This window comes from Lytechinus variegatus, chromosome 3, assembly GCF_018143015.1.
Source record: "Lytechinus variegatus isolate NC3 chromosome 3, Lvar_3.0, whole genome shotgun sequence".
In the NCBI taxonomy this organism is placed as follows: Eukaryota; Metazoa; Echinodermata; class Echinoidea; order Temnopleuroida; family Toxopneustidae; genus Lytechinus; species Lytechinus variegatus.
Genome location: NC_054742.1, coordinates 51034458 through 51059486, shown reverse-complemented (window position 1 = coordinate 51059486; position 25029 = coordinate 51034458). Strand labels below are relative to the sequence as shown.

At 35.4% G+C, this 25029-nt stretch overlaps 1 protein-coding gene across 1 annotated transcript; it reads left to right on the top strand.

The window, feature by feature from the left end:
* Positions 1-1362: 1362 nt before the first annotated feature.
* On the top strand, positions 1363-24372 carry LOC121411288 (sperm-associated antigen 16 protein-like). Its single transcript, XM_041603931.1, has 15 exons — positions 1363-1453; positions 4362-4436; positions 5269-5336; positions 5778-5902; positions 6305-6442; positions 7951-8058; positions 8328-8445; positions 9239-9457; positions 16960-17093; positions 18683-18826; positions 19342-19442; positions 20476-20560; positions 21191-21317; positions 22082-22339; positions 23053-24372. The coding sequence occupies exons 1-15, from the start codon at positions 1402-1404 to the stop codon at positions 23161-23163; spliced, it is 1863 nt and encodes a 620-aa protein (XP_041459865.1). The 5' UTR covers positions 1363-1401; the 3' UTR covers positions 23164-24372.
* Positions 24373-25029: the final 657 nt, after the last annotated feature.

The following is a 25029-nucleotide window of genomic DNA, read 5'->3' as shown; positions in this document are numbered from 1 at the left end:
ATGATGATATAATGATAATGGTGATACTGCTGCTAATGATGATGATGTAATGAGCAAAATTATTGCTTGAATACTTGATGTTGGGGTAGTGATCAGCTGCAGATCCAGGATTGACAGGGGGGGGGGGGGCAAAAGCAGGTCCACTTTTTCTAAATAAAAACGCAAACAAAACGTCTTAGAATGTATATACCCCTTCCATTCTTTAATAAATTAAAGCCCCTTCATATTGCAAAAAAGGTCCCATTTATCTACTCTTCAAGCTTTCCCTTTCAGTTTTTGGTGAGATTTCATGTAATAAACAAGCCAATGTTTAATTCAAGATGACTTTTGTACTTTAATAACATGTCAAATGTCCTTCTACTCTATTATTTGCTACTTTTAGACCTGCTGAGTGGTTTTTGTCCCTATCACTTTTATAAGGATGTTTCCAGATTAAAAAAAAAGTTTTCAAATTTGGAAAAAATAGGTACACTTATTGACTTTTCCTTCATTTGTTCACTCTCATTTAAACTCTTTTGAATGCCCCCTTTTATAGCAAAATTTTGCTCTAGTTAATGGATTTTGATATATTTCCAATCTGTTTCTCAAGGTAATTATAACTCGAAGCTCGATTGGCTGATAATTTTTTTGAGTGATCGAAGTCTTTTCAGGTGCCCCCATGCCAAAAAGTAAAAAACCACGACATGGATCAATAACCTATATGTAACGATAAATCAAACCCCAGTGGCAACAAAATAGCGACCGAACCGGCGGCCGTTTCATGAAGGTTGTCGGCACTGAAACGGTTGTCTTCTTCTGACAGTTCCCATAGTATCAGTCAGAGTCAAGCACTTCTTAGCCAACGTAGGACTGTGATATATATAGGGGGTAATGGTTTGCAAAAAAAAAAAAAAAAAAAAAGTTTACGCTCCGAAATGAAAGGGATTTCATTCCGATTAATTTGAAAAACTCATAATGAAGGGGATTTCGGCACTATTGAGTGCTGACAACTTCTCATGGGAACGCTATACCTTCTCCCCCATGGCCACCCGGCCCCCTTCGATATCAAATTTATTTTTTATTTGTTTTATTGAATCAACAAAATCGTTACAAATATACAAACAATTGATTAAAACAATTAAAGAGACAAAATCAGACGATAAATCAAGAAAAAAAATATAATAAATATCAAGCAGTTAACCCTTTCTGACTTAGAAAATGTATTTTCTCCCCGGATTTTCTCTTTCCTGCCTTGCACACCAAATCATGTTTATGAATTGAAGAAAAATATGGAAAATAAGTAACCCCCCCCCTCCCCCTCCCCCCAAAAAAGAGATCTACATTCGTCACGTCCACTGCACTGATGATCAGCCGGCTGGCTTTGAGCATGCGCAATGATCGTAGCAACAACTATCAACAACCATGGCTTCATCTGGCGAAAGAATTGGAGAAGAAGGCGCATATTTCCTCGAACGTATCCTTTCATGATTAAATTTGTCCTATTATATTTTCTTAAAAAACTCGAAATAAATTTATATCTCTAAAATTTTACCAATTGTGCAATAAAATTGATGAAATAAGTCGTTAACAGGACTCGTAATCACTTAAAATAAATTGAGCCCAGTCCCATGTGTTCAATATTGTGTAACGATGCTGGCAGGTAGCTCCACTGGCAGGTAACTTCACTGAATGTAACCCAGGGAGCGCCGGCCCGCAAAGCGGGCCGGCTCCCAGGAGCTCACCGTGTATTTACCCATACTCACGGGACTAGGTTAGATTATGGTCAAAGTATCTAGCTAAATAAATTGTGAAAACAGAAATTATGCACTTGCCACGATCCCATGGCAGTGAGTCCAAACTTTGCGCATGTCCATACTTCGCGGACGGTCATTATCCTAAAAACTAGATCTAGCCAATATCCTTAAAATCTGACATCATCAACGTGAAAACGACCTAAAATTACCCTTTGGTGTAAGTTTGTTTAGGATGAGTTCAGTATTCATGAAAATATTGGCAAAAGATCGGCAAATTTGTCACCGTTACCACCCGTTTTGAAGAAATCTTATATTCTCAACAAGCATCACGATATCACCATTTTGCAAGCAGAAATCATCAAAAATGTGAGTTAAATGTGGTACTAACCGATTCTATAGCATTTTGCTGTCAACCTGATATAAAGATTTCACTTTTTGAGCTTGAGTTTTTGTTTAAATCTCCACAAAAACTTTGGTCCGCGAAGATAGGTCACACTTTTTCAGAACGGTTTTCCAGCACAACGCGCATTCGCTGATCGGAATAGAATATTGAGATCGCGATACCTACTTTACAATTTTGTCCATGATTTAAAGTTAACGATCTTGCCGTCAATGTGATAACTATTTCTTGAATTGGTTTTGTATAAATAATGAATATTTTTAGTATTAATGAATATTTTGTGAATATATTTTAAGCCTGATGAATATTTTTGAAAAGTCCGCGAAGTATGGACACCCCATCATATATGGATGAAGGTCTATCGTGTGGCAGTATCCTAACAATGTTAGTAACATCTACGCACAGACTGGAAATGTTAGTAACATCTACGCACACACTGGAACCTAAAAAAAAAAACGAAAAGTTCTGTCGCGATACCTCTCCTAATTCTTTCGAAATTCATAACAAAATGGCCGATCAAGACTGGGGTAGAAGGAGAGAACTTTTCGTTTTTTGAGGTTCCAGTCTGTGCCTCGATGTCAGGATACTGCCACACGATAGACCTTCATCCATATAATCGTGGTAAGTGCATAATATGTTTTTAGAATTTATTTTGCTAGATATTTTGACCATAATCTATCCTAGTCCCGTGAGTATGGGTAAATACACGGTGAGCTCCTGGGTGCCGGCCCGCGGGCTGGCGCTCCATGGGTTACACTGAATGTAACCCAGGGAGCTCACCGTGCATTTACTCATACGGTGAGCTCCTGGGCTCACGCCTGCTTCGCGGGTGGGAGCTCCCTGGGTTACACTGAATGAAGCTTTGGCCCAATGCTTGGCTTTGAGGGTATTGCAATCTCAAAAGTCAAAATTCTTTTCTGATCGCACTTCCCTGGAAAACCTTTCTGAAAAAGTGTGATATAACTTTGTGGACAAAAGTTATTGTAAAAATTTAAACAAAAAGTCAAACATCAGATTGATCATTGACAGCAAAATGTTATCTTTCATTTGGGCCTAGGCATAAATTTATCATGTTTTACTCACATTTTGTAAATGTAAAATGATTTGTGTATGTAATTGAGTTTTATCAGATATCAGATTTGATAATTTTATGTCTGGGACCAATCTTAAATATCACAATCCTAAAGACGTGACTAGGCCTCAAACTGCGAACATCTGCATCAATTTGTAACTTCCCATACAAGCCTTAGATTTTTCTGGTTTTCTGGATGTGTACACTGCTGGACAAATAGGTATGAATGCAGTGGGTATTACATGTCACAACAATGGTTTCCTAATGAATGCTGATCTTATCGTAAAGAAATATATGTTATAGGGTAATTTTAGGTGGCTTTATTATTGGTGATGTCGGATCTAAAAGATATTGTAGAGTCTATTTTTTTTATAGATAAAATGACGTATAAGATGTATAGACACATGCAAAGTTTGGGCACACTGACATACATGTATGGTTTGACCCACCCCTTATCGACTGCCTGATTTTCTAAGTATCGTATCTTTGGAAATAAATTCATCAATTTGACCTAGTTTTTTGTCTCATGTGAAGAAAATACAGTAGATTAGAATCGCACATTTAGATTGAAGACTTGGATCCTATACGCACAGATATTGACGACCAACAGAGCCAAGAATATCCATCGTGCTTATTTGCACCTCTTTTTAGGACCAACCACTTGCCTTTCATCAATTGCACAGTATGCCACTATTGCAGCTGTGCGTCACAGTAACACATTGTATCACACAACAGAATTGTAGGACAGAAATAATGTGATCATTGGAAGGCTGATAAATAACACTCTGTTGTTCAGTTTAACACTACTCTTTTCATGCAATTTAACAATATTCACATTGTTGTTATTCATATTATTCACAATATTCATCTGATTTTTTTTACTTTTAAATGATGAGAGATATTAAGAATGCAATAAACAACGTTTTGATGGTTTCTGTGTGAAAACATGGCCTAACTTTTGTGTTTAATATATTATAAATAATATTAAATGATATTTAGTAACCTAAAGTGTTTTTTTTTTCACCATATTCCAGTCCCATTGAAAGTTTCTTTTTTTTGGGGGGGGATATACTGTAGGTTTTATGTATTCTATTCAGGTATAAAATTAGATATAGGTACATGTTTTTGTATTTTCCTTAATGACCAAACATACAAGGTGCCACAATTACTGAGGATTCAGATGATGAGTTCCAATATGAAGAGATCCCTATTGATGATGATCTAGTCTCTGGTAAGTTTAAGCGATCAAAATGCATCTAGTATGTCATATATGAGAAAACAAAATAATTTTTCTTTTTTCAAAATGTATATTTTTTGTTAGAAAATTATGTCTTTGAGATTGATGGAAATATATCTTTGATTCTATACTACAAAGTAAGAGAATGTAAGATTTTCTTAAAAAACAATGGCCCACACAAGAATGCAAGTTTCAGCTTCTTAGAGATGACAATATTCATACCTCATTTCAAGTATTTGCTTGTACATGACCAGGGGGCTATTGCAAAAATTAAATCAAAAGAAAATGAAAACAATTCCAAAATGCATGATTTTAATTTTCTTAAAAATCAAGTAGCATTTTAAGTGCAACTACATGTAGTACTACAATGGGCACCAAGTCTCTGTTTTATAAGAACTCTGCTATCAGCAATAATTTTCAAGAATAATATTGAGTTTGAGAAATATTTCCACAGAAATTACTGTTGATGGCAAATGTATTATCAAAAGGGAATTAAAGCTCTGTGCAGTTGGGCCCAGATATGAGTTTTAAACCTTTTCTTTGAGGGTACTTTTTTTTATTGAATATCAGGGGAGTGTTTTATTAACATTTGTCATCCAACAAGTCATTTCTGACAAGTTTCCTTGTATTGATTGGCTGAGAAGCAAAAGTGTCCAAATATTGCTACGGAAACTGTGAGATAAATCTGACTTTCATGCAATGCTCTCCAGATCAAAGTTCTTTTTGTTCCAGCTGAATTAAATGGAGAGATCTAGTCGTCTTAGTCAACATACATAAAGGCAAAATTGGATATTTCTACTATTTTTACTATATCTTTTTTTTTCAGAAATTGATGAGGATCTAAATAATGCTGTGCGTACTATCCAGGAAGCACAGGAAGACCAAGAAGCAGCTGTAAGTTCATATTTCTCTTGGATTATATACTGCTATATATGTGTACATGATTCTTAAATAGTTCATTATTAATGCCTATACATTGAATGTGAGACGAACTTTTATTGTGGTGTTGAGCTCCTGAAGGCATGTAAGTTGCCAGGATGTATGTCTATTACCATAAAGCAGTTTATTTTTCTTGGATGATTTCACAGTTCACCCATGTTCTAATAAGATTTGAAATTAAATGGAAGTTATCTCAACTTTGGAGTCCCTTACTATACCAGATTGCCATTGTGGTCTAATTGGAAACTAAATGTGTCAATAGATAGATGTGCTCCCGAAGTAAATTCAAAGTATGCTACTTTGCTTATTACAGTAACATTTAACTTTTTCTTTGCTCATGACAAAAACATTTAACCCTTTCCCCTTACTGTTCCTATTTGTTTGTATGATGATTAGAAGAGAAAGGGAGGTCTCATTCCCCCACCAGTCACCCAGAGGCCAGAGGTCATTGATGACTTTGTCCGAAATTTCCTGGTCAAGATGGGAATGAGTCGTACCTTGGATTGCTTTCAGACGGAATGGTTAGTACTGTAGAAATAAACATCAGATTTTTACCACTTACCTGAGATTCTATTATCTACCAATCTTTTTCATTTTTTGTATTTTAGAGCATGAAAAAGGTTGTAAATTCAAACTGTTTTCCAGAGTGAATGTTCATTTACATAATAAAATTTTAATGAAAATGAAGTTAACTTATTTCTCTATTTCTAATTAAAAAAAACGAGTATATGTATCTTTTTTAAATTCAATTGCAGTGGAAAAGAGGGTGATATATAAAGAGATAGAGGGAGGGGGCTTTCATGCTGAAAGAAAGAGACTTGAACTATTAAAAAAACAGGAACTAGCTCTAATTGTATTCTAAATTTAAGGATCATGTCTTTATTTGAAGTAACATTATTCTGCTTCTATAATCCTACCTTTAGGTATGAGCTCCAGCAGCGTGGCTTGATGAATGAAGAGGATGTTGGAACTGTACCAGATATCTACTGCCGCAATCAACAACTAGATAATCAGGTCAAGATACTACGTACTGATGTGGACAAATTTAGGGATGCTGCCATGTGAGTTGATAATATTGGTCACTGAATTATTGTCATTGAAATTTCATATTTTGTTACTAAAATCAATTTTTTTCAAATGAAAACAATTTATTTTTTATGTCATCAACTCTTTAATAAGATTCAAGAAAGTTCTTTTTAGATTAATAAATGATCATATATTATGATTTGATAATTTTATAATATGAAATTACATATATACAATGCGTATCAAAAAAAAGTTTACACTTATAAAAAATCCTGTAAAATTATATATTTGTAATATCCTAAAGATTTTTCCACATTTTAACATTAGTACAGATCCTTTTAAGCAAATGACGATATAACTGTCGAAAAATATTTCCGCTTGAGTGAGCACCACTTACTTTTGAAAAGTTAGTGAAAAATGATTTGCGCTGAACTTGGAAATAGTTATGCGAATAAAAGTAGACCTTAATCATGAAGAACATGTGGAATTTAGCTAGTAAATTGATTTGATGATATATTTTACCTTTTTTAGCTTGTTTCCTTGCCCAAAACACTTCGAAGAGTGCATTGCGCCCCACCCCACTCCCCCACACACCGAGGCCATCTTGACGATATTTGCTTTACACTTTACATGAAATGCCTAAGGCTTCATTTTCATTTTATTAATCATTGTCAAGCTTGGGAAAAGTGTGGAGGAAACAAGTATCAAATTAAAAATGAAATGTAAACCCACTTTACAGGGGCCGCGGAACGGTTTTCAAAGTGGGGGGGCTGACCGTGCTAAAAATCACAATCATATGGTCAATTTTACGTTTTTTTACACGTTTTTTTCGAAAAAGCTGGGGGGGGGGCTCAAGCCCCCCCGATTCCGCGGCCCCTGCTTTAATGATACAAACTTAGTGAAAAATACTGGAGATGTCTGATATAAACTTTTGTTCAGATTCAGTTATGGCCTCAGATCCAGCTGGCACACAAACGGGTAAAGGTTGTGCTTACTAAGTGTTGAAATTTCAACTTGGGTGGCAAAATTGTTACAAAATGCTGGAATATATCCGTTTTATTTCAGTCGACTAAAAGTGCAAGGGAAATGTATGAGAAATGTTTCGCAGGGTAAGTTTGATTTCGCCCTTTCCCCTTGACACAGCGTGAAAACGAGCATTTTTGTGCAAACAGATTTCTGCGAGCTTTACAAAAATGGACAGTGCTCACTCAAGTGTAACAATCTGTCAAAACTTTTACTTTCATTAGATAGATGAGACCCAAACCCAAGATTATATGTGAAAAAATTACCCACGTGTTGTATATTTTTTAATTCCCAGGGCGTTTTCAAAGTGTAAACTTTTTTTTGATACGCACTGTATAACAATTACTTGTTCTTATGAGTGCAATGTAAGTATAAAATACATATTTCCTGCCCTACTCCTTCAATTTGCTTTCCATTTATCATTAGGCAGAAAACAGTATCTAGTTATTTCTTGTGCTCTAGAGCCATCTATTCCATTAAATCACGTTTTCAAACGAAGGATTTGATTTCTGTTTTATAGGAAAGCCAAGGAGACCTATGTGAAGTTACGGAAGGAGAGGGACTTTCATCGCATGCATCACAAAAGGGTTGTCCAAGAAAAGAACAAGTTGATTGATGACATCAAGAGGTCAGTAACAAGGCCACATGACTAGTTCATGTTACTTATAAGTTACTGTTAGGATATGTAGAAAACGATCTATATTCTGCTTCCACAAACATTGCCACTTGTTCAATATACCCTTGAAGATTTTAATGAAAATATAAGAATCATTTTTATGGAGCAAGCTTGAAGATAAATAACATATTAAACAGTTAGAAAATATTCAGATTGTATAGTACTATCTTAAAAAGAAAGATAGCTGAAATAAGTTCAATATTTACATTTTCACATTGCAGGCTGAAGCGTCATTATAGTTCATATGAACCAACCTTGCAGCAGCTAAAGCAGAAGTATGAGACAGTGATGAAGGAACGTATGTTGGCCAAGCTTGAGAGAGACAGATCTGTCAATCAGGTAACAAAAATATTTGAGGGTTTTTATACTTGGTCTAAAGGCAAGTGTTCTATTTCTCACATAGTCTAATACCACACAGACTTAACCCATTTGCTCTTATCAATTTGGTCATATTGCTGTTTGGTCTACACTACACTTAGTCTAATTATCATTTAGTCTAATGCCCAGTTGGCTAATTCTCATTTTGTCTACTGAAAATTTTCTTCATAAACAGCTCATCCAACCATATGAGCAAGTGGGTGTAGCTTAATTGGAAATCAAACAAAATCGAAAATGGTTTAAATCACAGTAAGACAAATTATTATTAGACCATTGACCTGTTGCAGTAAGAGTTGCGTTGAAATGCAAGTCAAAATATCAAGCGCAAGTCCTGAATGCAGGTGCTTCATTAGCTGAAAATCAAAATGCGCAAGATATTTTGAGTTGCGTTTGATCGCAACTCTATCTGCAACGGGTCCCATGTGGGATAAGATGAAATGGAAATTGGACAAAGCGGATGTAGACCAATCAATAAATACCAAAAATGTGACCCATTTTAAGGGTTACTTAGACCAATATCTGAAATCAAAATTTCTGCTGTTTTCTGGAGATTTCTAAAAAACATTCAGAAAGATAAGTTCAACAAAGAGTAATATTTCCGGTAGTTGGATTCCTAGAAACCTTTTGGGGTGTTTTGACCGAATGGAATTGCCAGTTTGTCAACTTTCTCTAATTTGTGGTATTTGTGGTTCAAAACTGTTATTTCGTCATCTTGATTTAGAAATGCTAATTGTCATGTATGTATAATATGTAGGTGTCAGCACTGCAAGCAACCCTGCGTAGCCTTGAGAGTGGTTTGAGAGAGGGCGCTACAAAGGAGATGACGAAGGAAGAGAGACGTCTTATGTTTGCATCAGGTGTGGGTCCGACCCAACAGGCCGTTCAGAGGGCACGTGAGATGACAGAGGAACCCTTCAGACCCGACCCTAGTAGTATGGATGTGACTCAACAGACCCTACCAAGACATCCTAAGGTAGGGCTTCGTCACGTATGTTCATATACGCTCATTTAACGCGTGCGTCCATTTTCCATAGTGACGTCATTAAAAATGGAGCAAACGGTCCGTTCTCAAAATAAATATTCAGATAAATTTACCTCTTCTTCCCTTTCAACCAATCACATCAAAAGAAAGCAATCGCGAGAGAAATACCTACGCAAGCCTTATGAATATTCATATATTTTCCGATAAACCTATTTAGGCCGGCTTTTTCAGGAGAAAATATCTCAAATCATAGGGCGAATTTGAGACGTGTTTTTGCAATAAAATAGCGTATTTTGAGAAAAAAATACAGGGTTTGGGAAAATTATCACAACTTTCTAACCATAGATTTTGGTTGAAAACTGTATTTTATAATATACGAACGAGGATCCTCATTACCATACCATAACAAAAAACCTTCTCCACTACTTTTTCTTTGATAGCCAGTGATATTCTGATTTGGTGGAATTTAGGGCAAAATTCTCATTTCATCTCCGGAAAACGACGATAGAGTGAGAATGTGAAATTTACCTGACACATGCTGATCGACGGTAATCATAAGTTCACATTAAAAATAATCAATATTTATTTGATTTGATACGTGTCTTCACTGTATTTTAACTTCAAAATGGATTTTGGAATTTATGCTCGTATACAGTGTTCCGAGCAGCGAAATTCAAATTCCAGCGGTACGCCATCCAATGCACTGCGGGTGTCGTCGGCAATGCGAACCCAGTCCCGCATCGAAGTACGTGGAATGGTGTTCGCTGCTTTTGCTGCATTTGACATTATCTTCAATGTGATTGCAATGTTTCTTGGCTATTTTAAACGTTTAGTAGTATTTGTTCCAAATGACTTTCATATGACTGGAGTTCCTGAAGTCCACTTAATAGCCAGATCGATTTTTTATTTGGTGATATATTCTGATTTCTATTTTTTATTTCGAGGGGGGGGGTCCGGGGTGTCATTAATTTTTTTTTAAATCGTTTCTTGTAAAAATACAGACAAGTAGGCCCCTAATGTTTATTCGACTTGATTTAGGGTTATTTTTAAACATGTATTTAATAAATCCTTGGCTTTAAAAATTAAGAGAATATTTTATTATTTTTTTTTAGTTCTATTATCATGATTATTAATCTATATATCAGCAGGCCCAGGCCAGGGCATTCATTATTATGAAAAATTGAAAATAGGTACATTATCCTGAAATAAGGCACCCTTCTTCACTTGTGTGTGCTCGTTGTGTACAAAGTCAATGGGAGAGGAAAGAAGTCACCGCCGCTGACGAAATGCCAAGTGAATGGAGTGGTGAAACCAGGATAGTGCCCCTTATTTATTAATTATCAAAAATATAATTATTTTAAATTTTACTTCATTGATGTAGAAAGACTCTGTTTATCTATTCACGTAGTGGTACAGAATTTTTACAATAATTAAAGATAAAAATAAATTGTTTTATCATGGCTGTACGCAACAGGGGTGCGGGGGGGGGGGGGTATTACCACAAAATTCACGAAACATGTTCACAAAATCTTCAATGAAACAAAATGCAAAACTGCCCCAGTATCATCTCCCCTTAAGAGTTTCTTTGACAACTGCATGTGTCCTGTATCCCCCGGCTCCAGTAAAATATTACTTCTGCTTAGAGTCATGGTTTTTAATCTTAAGATTTTTGCAATTCAAGAACTGGGTGAACAGTTCATTGAAACCGTGGTGTGTAACTACTTACAGCTTTTTGCTCAAGATGGTGATCTTCTCTTCTTTTTAAATTTTTTTTTATGTGGGTATAGCCTCTAGATTGAGCCAACGTAGCTTATGATACTGATATTTTATGAGGATCAGTTTGGTAAGAATGTGTTGACAGTTCTATGAAGTTGGATTAAAATACGTTGGAAATATCTTTACGTGTGGCCCTTCACAGATGCAGACAATGAAATCTTTTTTTTTTTCATCAGCGAAAATTCAACCCTTGGCCTTGAGAGGGTATATCACGTACACCTTTATTTCTGACCATGAGCAAGATGATTTCAATTTCAATTTTTATCAAATAAATATTAATTATTAACCTTAATCAATTGCCTTAGTTATATATTTACATGTACATTACCAAAATATCTATTTCTAACCCCTTCATCCTATTATTTCCCCCGTTCTTCTCCATCCCCCCCCCTCCCCACTATTGGAAAGTCATAGCGTGCATTTGCCCCCAGCCTACTCCCTCGTAACGCCTCAGTTATTTCAATGTATACGGTAAGCCAAAAGATGATTTAATTAAGATCAGGATAATCATTGAATATTCAATGAATGAACAGAATAAAACTAACACATTTGTCATCAAATCATTAAGGGAAAGGTACGTAATAAATTATTTGGTACAGATGAAGATCAAATTTATTCATTGTAATGAGACAAATTAAAGTGAATAAATAAATAGATTAGTAAGTAAAAAAATTATGACAAAGACATTGGTTCACATGTTATGAGGTGACTGCAGTCAATGCGGTACGGTAGTACGTGGAGTAGACATTGACTGTTTTGGCTGGATTGAGAGGGATGAATGGTGGATATCTGATTAAATGTACAATATTACATCTTAATAAACCTTAAATCTAATGAAATTATTGATTCATGCAACGCTCTACATATATCTTTTAGCTATTTTAATTCCATAACCATGCATACAGACTCAGATTCATTCTTCAACTTGAGCTCAGCCCCCGAGCTCAGCCGCACAGCCCATTTACGCCCTTAAAACCATACACAGAAAATGACGTATGGGACGCCCAGAGCAGACGACGTGCTTCCATAGAGCCGCGTGTATTACGCCTTGCAACTGTGCGCAGCAAGGCCTTAAAGGGTCACGCAAGAACACGAATTCCTTTTAAGAAAAAAGTGATGGATGGGATTTAAGATCTGATTTGTATCAGCTAATAATCTCTTATTTCGTTGATCTAATTTTTTAATCTGGAAAAACTATGGTTTTAAAAGGATAAACCATAACTTTCGGGGTAAATTTCGCTTACTTAAAAAAAGTCGCACGAAACCGGAAGTTTGGACGGCTGAGGTAAAATGCTTCCCAAGAGATAGTTTTGTGGAATTTAATGTTGTTACTTCTAACGGTGGTAAAATATGTCTGTAATGGAAATATTATATTGCTATACGATGTTGAAATCCATTTTGGGATTTTATATATGAATTAATCTTTGGGCAATCTCGGAAGTCTTGGTCGTAAAACTGAGCGAGAGTAATTTTTGATCTTCACTAGGATGTGCGCCCTCTTGTGCGCCATTGTAGATACATTACCCGAGCGCTTCTCCCATCTCGTGCACATACGTGTTAGTCACATAAACATAAAATAATTGTCATCTGTATGTAAAGAATAGCACCTAGAAAGATATTGTTTGATGACCTTTAATAGAAGTATAGCAAATAGCATTTATGTATACATGCACAATTCTATACATATATCTACACTTAGCCTGGGGTCCATTTGGTGAACCATTACAGTGATGGTATCTTTGTAACTATGATGGTAACCTTGATTATAATTGGCTGCTGTGCCTTGTTACCATGGTAGTTGTCATGATGACAGAGTTACTATACAGTAGTTTAAATCTGTATAGAAGGGGCATAGGCCTATCAACTACTGTATTCTGTAATTGATTTATTTTGTGTCTATAGGGTCCATTTGGTTATAATAGGCAATGGGTTAGGAATAGGAATGAGAAGAAAAGATGCACAAGGTTAATGAATAAAGGACTCAGGTATGTGTCCTCTTCCTTGTACACATTCAAAAAAGTGGAATTTAAGTAAAAAAAATAGTAAGTTTGAATAATTTTGCAGCATTAGGTGCATGTTCTTTTCATAATATTTTGTTGACATTGTTAATATGTAATGTAGTCTTTGTTTTGCAGCTACATTGTTTATTCCCTCATTTAAAAAACAAATGATTATAATTGTATATTAACAATGCAAATATTCATAGACTCATGGAAACCATCTTTGCCTTAAATAGTATATTTTATTTATTGTATATTTTTATTTGGTATTGCTGATCAACTCATTAGCAGAGAGCTGGAATAAATTCCAATTCTATTTTCATACTATATCAATAACATGCCCTGATAGATGACATTAGACTATGGTAACGGTAGGGTAATCACTCAGAAAGGGATGGTTCAGAGTCTCTCAGAACATTTACGGTTACACTTCGTAATTCCAAAGGTTCGTAATTCCGAAATACGTAAATTGCCCATACCTCGATGTCCATTAATCCGAAAACGTAAAAGGGTTCGTTAATCAGAACATTTGTGGCGTTATTCCGAAGGTTCAATAATCCGAAAACGAAATAAGGTTCGTTGTTCCAAAGGTTTGTTAATCCGAAAACGAAATAAGGTTCGTTGTTCCGAAGGCTCGTTAGTCCGAAAACGAAATAAGGTTTGTTAATCATTACAATTTCGGACTAACGAACCTTCGGAATCACGAACCTCATTTCGTTTTCGGATTAACGAACCTTCGGAATTACGAACCTCACTTTGTTTTCAGACTAACGAACCTTCGGAATTATGAACCTCATTTCGTTTGCGGACTTACGAACCTTCGGAATTACGAACCTTCGGAATAACGAACCTTCGGAATATCCAAACCTTCGGAATAACGAAGCTTCGGAATTACGAATGTATGCAAACATTTACATATATAATCGATTGCAAACAATGCTGGACTAATGATCTAATAGAAAATATATACTTGTTTATATTGCACTTAATACCTCTTTATCAGAAGTATCCAAGCATTCTACAATACATGCGGCATAACTTTAGTAACTTTAACAGGAATTGTACTTATGCTAATACTATACGTTCTATATCAAAATTAAGTTCTCTACAAAAATTTTGAGAATTAATAGTTACCCTGACCTTAACAGAGCAGCTGTCATGCTCTTTGTGTTTCAAGTTATACAATCCTGTCTTCAGTTAAGTCACGTGGGTTAGTGCAGCAAAATATTAATGTATTTTTTTTCCAAATGAATTGATGTTTGTAAGTAGAGTGTATAAAGCTATGCTGAATGGAAAATAAATCAAAGAGTGTGTTCACAATGGAATACATGTACATTGTAAATGAGATGAACATAATTCTTACAATGAATGCTATTATGTGAATTAACAAACATCAGGAATGTCAATTTTGAGTAATTTTGATTCATTATTGCTTTGTTGTGATCAATTTTTGTGATATGCTGAGTTTAATGATATTCATTACATTTTAAACAAGGCCTAGAATCATAGATGGATAAAATATTTCCAGATTATGTATGTATTTAATAATTGTATCCACTTATATTTGCCTGAGCACAATCTACTGACAGCAATATTTACCCAATTTTGTAAACTGCTCAAATGAGCTCTAAAAGTTGTAAGTAAGACTTACATTCTTGCTCATATTCAAAGTTTATTTTTAAACTGAATTTGTATACACTGATCTTACATATCTTTTAGTGTTATAATTCTGTTTTTAATTTAGACACCGATGTGTATTCTGAGATCGCATGTTTTATTAAACTTTATTTGAATGTTACAATAACATTAAGAGCTGAAATAAGACTTCCCATTCTCTTAATTACACAGAACCATATCAAGAGCCTACTGACTTAGAAAATTAAAATGGAACCTCATTTTGAATTTCAATTCAATTCAATTGATTCAAACTAAAAATTTAAGCTAAATGTTTATAGTGATCAGCACCCAACCTCTGTCACATTTTAAATTTTAATTTGATTTAGTTCTATATTGTTTTTCTTTGTTCTACATGTTCCACCTGTTTATTTACATGATCAAATTACTTTGTTATCATGTTAGTATCTGTCATTCTGTTATTTATTTCATTTTTTGTCTCACCTGCGAAGCAAAGTGAGACTATAGGCGCCGCTTTTCCGACGGCGGCGGCGGCGACTGCGGCGGCGGCGTCAACATCAAATCTTAACCTGAGGTTAAGTTTTTGAAATGACGTCATAACTTAGAAAGTATATGGACCTAGTTAATAAAACTTGGCCATAAGGTTAATCAAGTATTACTGAACATCCTATTAGAGTTTCATGTCACATGACCAAGGTCAAAGGTCATTTAGGGTCAATGAACTTAGACCATGTTGGAGGAATCAACATCGAAATCTTAACCTGAGGTTAAGTTTTTGAAATGTCATCATAACTTAGAAAATATATGGACCTAATTCATGAAACTTGGACATTAGGTTAATCAAGTATCACTGAACATCCTACATGAGTTTCACGTCACATGACCAAGGTCAAAGGTCATTTAGGGTCAATGAACTTTGGCCGAATTGGGGATATCTGTTGAATTCCCATCATAACTTTGAAAGTTTATGGATCTGATTCATGAAACTTGGACACAATAGTAATCAAGCATCACTGAAAATTTTGTGCAAGTTTCAGGTCTCATGATTAAGGTCAAAGGTCATTTAGGGTCAATGAACTTTTGCCGAATCGGGGGTATCTGTTGAATTACCATCATAACTTTGAAAGTTTATTGGTCTAGTTCATTAAACTTAGACATTAGAGTAATCAAGTATCACTGAACATCCTGTGCGCGTTTCAGGTCACATGAACAAGGTCAAAGGTCAATGAACTTTGGCCGAATTGGGTGTATCTGTTGAATTACCATCATAACTTTGAAAGTTTATGGATCTGATTCATGAAACTTGTACATAAGAGTAATCAGGTATCACTGAATATCCTGTTCGAGTTTCAGGTCACATGATCAAGGTCAAAGGTCATGTAAGGTCATTGAACTTTGGCCATGTTGGGGTTTTTTGTTGAATAACCATCATATCTCTGTAAGTTTATTGGTCTAGTTCATAAAAAGTGGACATAAGAGTAACCATGTATCACTGAACATCTTGTGCGAGTTAGAGTAGTATTCAAAGTCAGCACTGCTGCTATATTGAACCGCGTGATGCAGGTGAGACGGCCAGAGGCATTCCACTTGTTTTTTGTATTTTTTGGTATTTTTTTTCTTAGTGTAATGTAATGTTACTTGTATTAACTGAATGTCATTTTTGTTTTACACCTTGAAAGTATCTAAACACTTGCACAAATAGTGTGTCGTCCATTAGAAGACTATCTGTCAGTACTGTTTATTATTATTTATACACATGTCAGTTACTATCTTAAAAATGATCATCTGTTATGTCAGTTTTCCAATTTTTGAAACTCAAATTGAATTGATATACATGTATGTATAACCCTTGGTCATAATGTTTGTGTTTGCTTGACTACACACTAAAGCACAAGTTTAGTGGACTACCATTGTTACAAAGTACCAACATTGTTTAGAAATACATCATTGTATGAATGTTTGTATGCTTTCCACATCTCGTTTTATTTATAAATTTATTTTAAGCATTGTATCTCCGTCTCATGCTTAAACGCTAACTGTGTATTTAAAAAATTATTTACTATATTTGCATTTTTTTTTCAGGATTCCGAGTTTCCAGTAGATAATGGTGTAAACCCACAGCTTGCTAATGTGAAGGGTCCATCTGCCCATCTGACACGTACTGGTGGGTTTAGACTTACCCATACCTTCCAAGCTCACAGTCTGGCTGTCAGTGGGTATGTTCTTTTTATCTTGGGAAGGGGAGGGGGTTGTGGAGGGTATTGTTTTTACTTTATTTTCACTACAGTTAGCACAATTGTTTTTTTTAGGCAGAATTCGATTCTTATCAAAACAATTGATATCATAGAACCCCCATAAGAGAATCCTTATTGGTTTTATTGTCTCACCTGCGAAGCAAAGTGAGACTATAGGCGCCGCTTTTCCGACGGCGACGGCGGCGGCAGTGGCGGCGGCGGCGGCGGCGTCAACATCAAATCTTAACCTGAGGTTAAGTTTTTGAAATGACATCATAACTTAGAAAGTATATGGACCTAGTTAATAAAACTTGGCCATAAGGTTAATCAAGTATTACTGAACATCCTATTAGAGTTTCATGTCACATGACCAAGGTCAAAGGTCATTTAGGGTCAATGAACTTGGACGAGGTTGGAGGAATCAACATCGAAATCTTAACCTGAGGTTAAGTTTTTGAAATGTCATCATAACTTAGAAAATATATGGACCTAGTTCATGAAACTTGGACATAAGGTTAATCAAGTATCACTGAGCATCCTGCATGAGTTTCACGTCACATGACCAAGGTCAAAGGTCATTTAGGGTCAATGAACTTTGGCCGAATTGGGGATATCTGTTGAATTCCCATCATAACTTTGAAAGTTTATGGATCTGATTCATGAAACTTGGAGATAATAGTAATCAAGCATCACTGAACATTTTGTGCAAGTTTCAGGTCTCATGATTAAGGTCAAAGGTCATTTAGGGTCAATGAACTTTGGCCGAATCGGGGGTATCTGTTGAATTACCATCATAACTTTGAAAGTTTATTGGTCTAGTTCATTAAACTTGGACATTAGAGTAATCAAGTATCACTGAACATCCTGTGCGTGTTTCAGGTCACATGTCCAAGGTCAAAGGTCAATGAACTTTAGCCGAATTGGGTGTATCTGTTGAATTACCATCATAACTTTGAAAGTTTATGGATCTGATTCATGAAACTTGTACATAAGAGTAATCAAGTATCACTGAACATCCTGTTCGAGTTTCAGGTCACATGATCAAGGTCAAAGGTCATGTAAGGTCAATGAACTTTGGCCATGTTGGGGTTTTTTGTTGAATAACCATCATATCTCTGTAAGTTTATTGGTCTAGTTCATAAAAAGAGGACATAAGAGTAACCATGTATCACTGAACATCTTGTGCGAGTTATAGTAGTATGCAAAGTCAGCACTGCTGCTATATTGAACCGCGTGATGCAGGTGAGACAGCCAGAGGCATTCCACTTGTTTACCTAGCGACCAGAAAAGGTTTTTTTTTACGCTAAGCTTTAGATTTGTAAAATTATTTCATTGCTATCATCAATAAAACATTTTCAGAACTATAAACTATGTGATTATATTAAAACAAAAGCATTATCAAATAGACAAAATTTTAAGGAATCACAACCTATTCATACAAGAAAGTCTGCAGATACCTATCCACATACAGGAATATTAATGAAACTCTTTTTAGAAGTGAGTAAAAGAAATAATTTGTTGTCATGACAAAGGCCATTTGTTATTTTCTGTTTTTGTTTCGGTAAATTTAGGATAGCCCTGCATCCCCGTAAGCAGATCTTAGCGACAGTGAGTGATGATCAGACTTGGAAGATGTGGTCTATACCTAGCGGTGACATCATCATGACCGGTGAGGGTCATACAGACTGGATTGCAGATTGTGATTTCCATCCAAGGTAAGACAATCGTGACATAAAAATAAATACATTCAAAATATAAATAGATAATAGACAATAGATAAAGAAAATGATCATAAATCAATTGCACATCTAGTGATCACAGTTTTTCCAGCCCTATAGCACTCATTGAATCTCCTTTTAGTGTCATTTATCAGGTTAGCATTCACAAAATCATGTTCTTAAAAACTGAAGCCCTATTTAACCATGAAACAATCTAGCATTTTATTGGATTGATATTCAACATGACTTTATAAATAGGTAGGCCTTTGTAAATGTAGTTCATGTTTACAATGTTTTTTTCATAAAAATTTATATTGTGTCTGTATCATGTTTCTCTTTTACTTAATGAATTACAGGAAAATATGGAATTGTTGAAAAAAATGATGTCACCATTTCTGATGATTTTGAATCTTTTTGAAGTTATTCTTTTTCTAATGTGTAAGTCAGTTTCGTGAAAGTTCTAGGAATGGCAAAGCATGTTTATTAAATGATTTTTATTTTCTTACATCTAGTGGTTCTCAGCTTGTGACGGCTAGCGGTGATGGAACGGTGAAGATCTGGGACTTCTCTAAAGCCGAGTGTGTGCATACGTTCTCAGAACACCAGCATGCAGGTAGGTAACAGCATGCATATTTAAATTCAGAATATTGGAATTAATGTCAATAATAGATGATGTAACCAGGGCCCTGTAACACAAAGGTTAGCGATTGATTGCCAAATTAAATGACTGATCTCGATCATTGTTGCATGAGCATTTTGCTCAGTAGACTGACTGGGAACCAATCAGAATTGTTCTTTCAAATTAGCGATTAATTGCTAACCTTTGTGTTACGGGGCCCAAGGCACCATTTTTAATGATAATAATAATAATAATAACAAATACCAATAATAATCATAACGGTATATTAACCCAGGGTAGCCACTTTAATTCTGAAAACTGTTTTCCAAGTGGGCCCTGCTAATATTACCCTGACTTTAGCTAGGCTACCTAGGTTCTCAGGCAGTCAACAAATTTCTTCCTACAAGGTACCCATTTACATTACCAGGGTTGAGTACACCACAGTGTGGGTAAATTTCTTGCTGAAGGAAAGCACGCCATGGCTAGGAATCAAACCCACGTCCCTCGGATTGAAAGAAGAGAATCATAACCACTAGACCAAGGCGCTCCTACTGCCAGAAACGTCAGCTCTGGCAATTTCAGTGAAACTTTCTTTTATTTGCTGACAAGCATGGGTCTTTAAACGTTACTGTAGTATCTGTCAGGTAATGACCACTTGTCAGTGCTGTCATTCTTCATTAAATAGTGTTGAAAAGTGGAATATTTTCACAATTTCTGGTGGATGATATGGATATGTTGAAAGATTTTTTTAATAGATGTATTTGCTTATATGGGGGGGGGGGGCAATTAGGAGAATGGTCTTGAAATATCCATCGTTTGTGTTTTGAATCTTGAAGACCCAAAACAAAAAAAGACTTATTAAAACAACTATGCAGATTTCCACAGATACATCTATATTTGCATTTTATCCCCCCCCAAAAAAAAAAGTGTTAGCTCTTTGTCTTAGATTTGTGAAACTAAAAAGAAAAGTTGTTTATAAAATGCATGCATAATTTGATGAAGCCTTGTTTTTTTTTTCTTTCTGCAGTATGGGGTTGTTCATGGCATACATGTGGTAATTTTGTAGCAAGTGCATCCATGGATAATACCTCCAAGATATGGGATCTCAACAGGTAAAGTTTATCACAAAATATTTGAAAATTAATGGGAAGTTTCAGAAAAGATCTTGATTCATTGTTGACAGCTAAATATCGGTTGATACTCCATCTTGTTAACATTTTTATTGTTGCTTGATACAAACTTTTCATGTCAATTTATTTTTTTTTTGAGGGGGGGATATTTGATAATTTTATACCATTTTATAATTCTTTGTCACTACTAATTGATTTGAAAGTGCAATAGGGAAACAGGTTGAATGATGATAAGTCAAATAAACATGAACACAAATAGAATATCCAGGCGCTATTGCCTTTCTTAGTGGGGGGAAGCATAGCACCCATAATACTCCAGCCGTTAATAAACAATTTCTAGTTTATTTATATGTAAACTAGTCAAAGTACTCCACATCATTATCTGGTAGCATTTGATGAAGAAGTGTGCCAATGATTTTCTTAGACAGATACAAGTTGCCAAAAAGCCTTGCATCTGACTGGTGGAGAGCAAAAATAAGTCTATGCAAATCACCGACAAACGTTTGTAGGTATAGTCTTTCATGTTATTCCTAAAGCCAATTTCAGTAGGTCTATTGATCCTATTTATTCCTGAATCTCTATTAATTTGTCATGTATTGTTTCTACTTATAGTCTTCGTTGTAGATATACACTGAGGGGTCATGCTGATTCTGTCAACTCTGTCATGTTCCTGCCTTACTCTAATAACATCCTGACAGCATCAGCCGATAAGACTGTATCTCTATGGGATGCACGAACGGTGAGGAAATATTAACATTTACATATCTTTCTCTCAGAATTAGTTTTTTTTTTTCTCTTTTTTTTACTTTTCTTTGTCTTCTTCTTTAATTTTGTTTCTGTTTAAAATCAAAATCTCTTGAAATGTTTTTTTTTACCTTTGTCATAAGGGCACTTCATGTTTTTCATTTCAATTTTATTTCAATTCATTTCATCATTTTACAAATAAAGAAAATATATAAAACATGGCCATAGTTAGGTCTCCATATTATAATCAAATGAAAGAGAATTTGAAAAAAAGACAAAGTCTTGTGAGATACTGAGTTAGGATACAGTTATTATCCTGGATATTTAAGATGAGCTTATTTTCTCTTGAGTTATTTAAGTTTTACCAAAACATGGCAAGTCAGGCGTCCATTTATGGATTTGCATAAGTTTTATTCAATTGTAGGTGAAATCCAATCCACGTAAAACCCAATTTGATATTGCTAAGCTATTTCTCAAGTGGAGCTAGTTATGTTTGCTGATTATTATGTAGAGGTATCGTGGTCTAGTGGATGTGTCTCTGGACTATAGAGCACAAGGCTCTGGATTCGATCACATCTCGGTACTCATGTCCGGTTTTTACCCTGCATTTACCAAACTCAACCCAGGTGTGGTAATGAGTACTTGAAAGGCTAAGAAATGCCTCATTGGCAGCTTTGGTTGAGCTTGGGTAAGAATGTGCAGCACTAGAACAAATTTATGCATATGATATTATAATTTGCATATCATTATTATCCACAGGGTCTTTGTGGTCAGACTTTCTATGGCCATGTTCACTCTATCAACCACGCCACGTTCAGTCTGCGAGGTGACAGCATTGCTTCCTGTGATTCCTACGGTGTGGTCAGGGTGTGGGACACACGAACCTGTGCATCCATGGTGACCTTTGATGTAGGACCACACCCGAACAACAGAGCCGCCTTTGACTCCTCCGGAACCGTCCTGGCTGTGGGTAGCAACGACGGAACCGTCAAGATGATGGATCTGACATCTGGCCAGGTAAAGCCATGAACATTTTCATTGAGAGCTTACAGTGTTGTGCTCATCAATGTAGGCCTTGGCCCTGAGGACAATTATGTGGCCTTGTCCTTTGCCTCAGATGTTTAGTCCTTGTCCTTGATACAGTCTGGCCTTGTGCACAACACTAATAGCCTTACACCACTGACATTACATTTTCAGTGAACCATACCACTGAATTTTTTTATTGGGGGTGGGATGGGGGATTAATGCGAAACATATAGGAAAGATGTTTGTAAACATGGTTGCATTATCATAATTGAACTAGTATTTCCCTGCTTAATATTTTATGGCAAATACTTACAAGATATCAGTAGGGCAAAGCAAAGACTGATATTGAATATAAAATAGCTCATTTTCTATGGCTATCACTTTATTTGAATAAAATTTCTACTGTTTATAATATGTTTCCCCCCTAAAAAAAAAAACAACTAAACAAAAAAAAGGAAAAAGACAAAAACATATCTTTTTAGTTTAAGGATGAAGATTAATGATCATGAATCATGTTTTGTTATCAAGAAGTTATTTTCTATTCATATTTTTGTCGTCCAAGTTGTTATTGTGTCATTTTTTGTAATAAAATAATAAACACTAAAAAACCCATCAGTTTCGATAATCATGAAAATTTTAAGGGGTATTCTTGTTTTATGCAGATATGACTGTAATCCATTGGTATGTTCTGTTATATCTTGTAGGTGTCTAGTCTAGCTGGTCATGAGGATGCTGTCCATGCGGTTATGTTTGACAGGGCTGGGGACTTCTTGGTCTCTGGAGGTGCAGATAACACCGTTAGGATCTGGTCCTGAATCATTCAGTCCCTCCGACACTTAGCCCACCCCCTAATCTCTTGCTCCGTCCAGGCCTACAAATTCATCTGTTATAGTGAAATATATTCATTGTATAGTGCATCCATGTTTGATGATATATTTTCACTATGTTTACTATCCTTTTATTAGGGTCTATATCCATGTTGTCAAGGTTCTGTCTGGTGTCACCTCACACTGTCTAATCCTAGTTCATCTATAATTGGCTCATCTCCTAACTATTTGGTCTAAATAGCATTCAGCATATTTACTACTTTGTCTAAATTCCAATTAGGCTAAACCAACTTTGTCTGATTTCCACTTGTTTGTGTGTATATATATATATGATACTTATAAACCAAATTTTCATTTGACAGAGTGCTAAATGATTAAGAAGGTGAAGTGAAAATTAGACCATCTGGGCATGAAATTGAATTATAGTTAGACCAAGTGACAGTTGGACCAAATGGTGATTAGACCAAACTGACAGACCAATTGGATACAAACCCTTAATGTTCTGTACACCTCACAAACTCTCATTTGGTATTTTCAGGGTTTTGTTCAATAAAATCTGTCGACTATTAAATTCAATAATTTCATATTGCTTGAATAGGGACTGTTGGGTTGGGTTGGTAGTGGGTTAAGTTTGGCTCATATTAGTCCACAGATTTTATTTAGTATCTGTTGCTGTCTTATTAACTTATACAGATTATTTTTACTTCTTTGACAAAAAATGTCAAAAATTAATAATATTGCATTGAAATGATAAGGAAAGACAATATGAGAGTGAACTAAATTTCACAAAGTTTTTGTTTAATCTATATTCCAGTAATTGATGACTGAAATTATTGTTCATTCAGGACTTGGTCCTTGTTTATCCTTTGAAAATACCAACCCATGTATATTCTGATAGTGGAAATTGATGTTAAATGAAGTTATTCAGAGTTACTTTGTCTAGGAACATGTGAGCATTATTTCATTGGGATGTGGTGAATTATATTTTGCATTAATTCCAAAAACTTTCTGCAAAATCCTAGTTTATGTTTCAAAATAGCTCGTTTTTTTTTAAATGAATTAATTAAAGTTAATCAATTGGTAAAATCCCAGTAGATTAAAATAATAAAGATACCAGAGAAACAAATCTATTCATTAATGATTCAAATGTTCATCCTCATTCCAAGAAGCTATAAAGGCTTGAGTACCAACTGGCAACAAATTTATTCAGCAGCTGTCCATTTTTGATAATATCAAAAGAAGTGAAAGAACTGTAACAGACTTTGCTTATTTTTGGATGTCCAAATTTAGAAGTCGCCAGTTTATGTGAAAACAATTGTTAATGATTTTGGCACCAAGAAATTTGTCTAAATTGTGATATATCAGCTTCAATTAAAAGAAAAGGGTTGATTTTTGTCTCACCTGCGAAGCAAAGTGAGACTATAGGCGCCGCTTTTCCGACGGCGGCGGCGACGGCGGCGGCGGCGGCGGCGGCGGCGGCGTCAACATCAAATCTTAACCTGAGGTTAAGTTTTTGAAATGACATCATAACTTAGAAAGTATATGGACCTAGTTCATGAAACTTGGCCATAAGGTTAATCAAGTATTACTGAACATCCTATTAGAGTTTCATGTCACATGACCAAGGTCAAAGGTCATTTAGGGTCAATGAACTTAGACCATGTTGGAGGAATCAACATCGAAATCTTAACCTGTGGTTAAGTTTTTGAAATGTCATCATAACTTAGAAAATATATGGACCTAGTTCATGAAACTTGGACATAAGGTTAATCAAGTATCACTGAACATCCTGCATGAGTTTCACGTCACATGACCAAGGTCAAAGGTCATTTAGGGTCAATGAACTTTGGCCGA

What these genes read in the sequence shown, in the direction of transcription:
- LOC121411288 (XM_041603931.1), top strand. Translation starts at nt 1,402, where the DNA reads ATGGCTTCATCTGGCGAAAGAATTGGAGAAGAAGGCGCATATTTCCTC. An exon ending in GATTGCTTTCAGACGGAATG is followed by an intron (nt 5,903 to 6,304) that starts GTTAGTACTGTA and finishes TCCTACCTTTAG; the next exon opens with GTATGAGCTCCAGCAGCGTG. An exon ending in TGGATCTGACATCTGGCCAG is followed by an intron (nt 22,340 to 23,052) that starts GTAAAGCCATGA and finishes TATATCTTGTAG; the next exon opens with GTGTCTAGTCTAGCTGGTCA.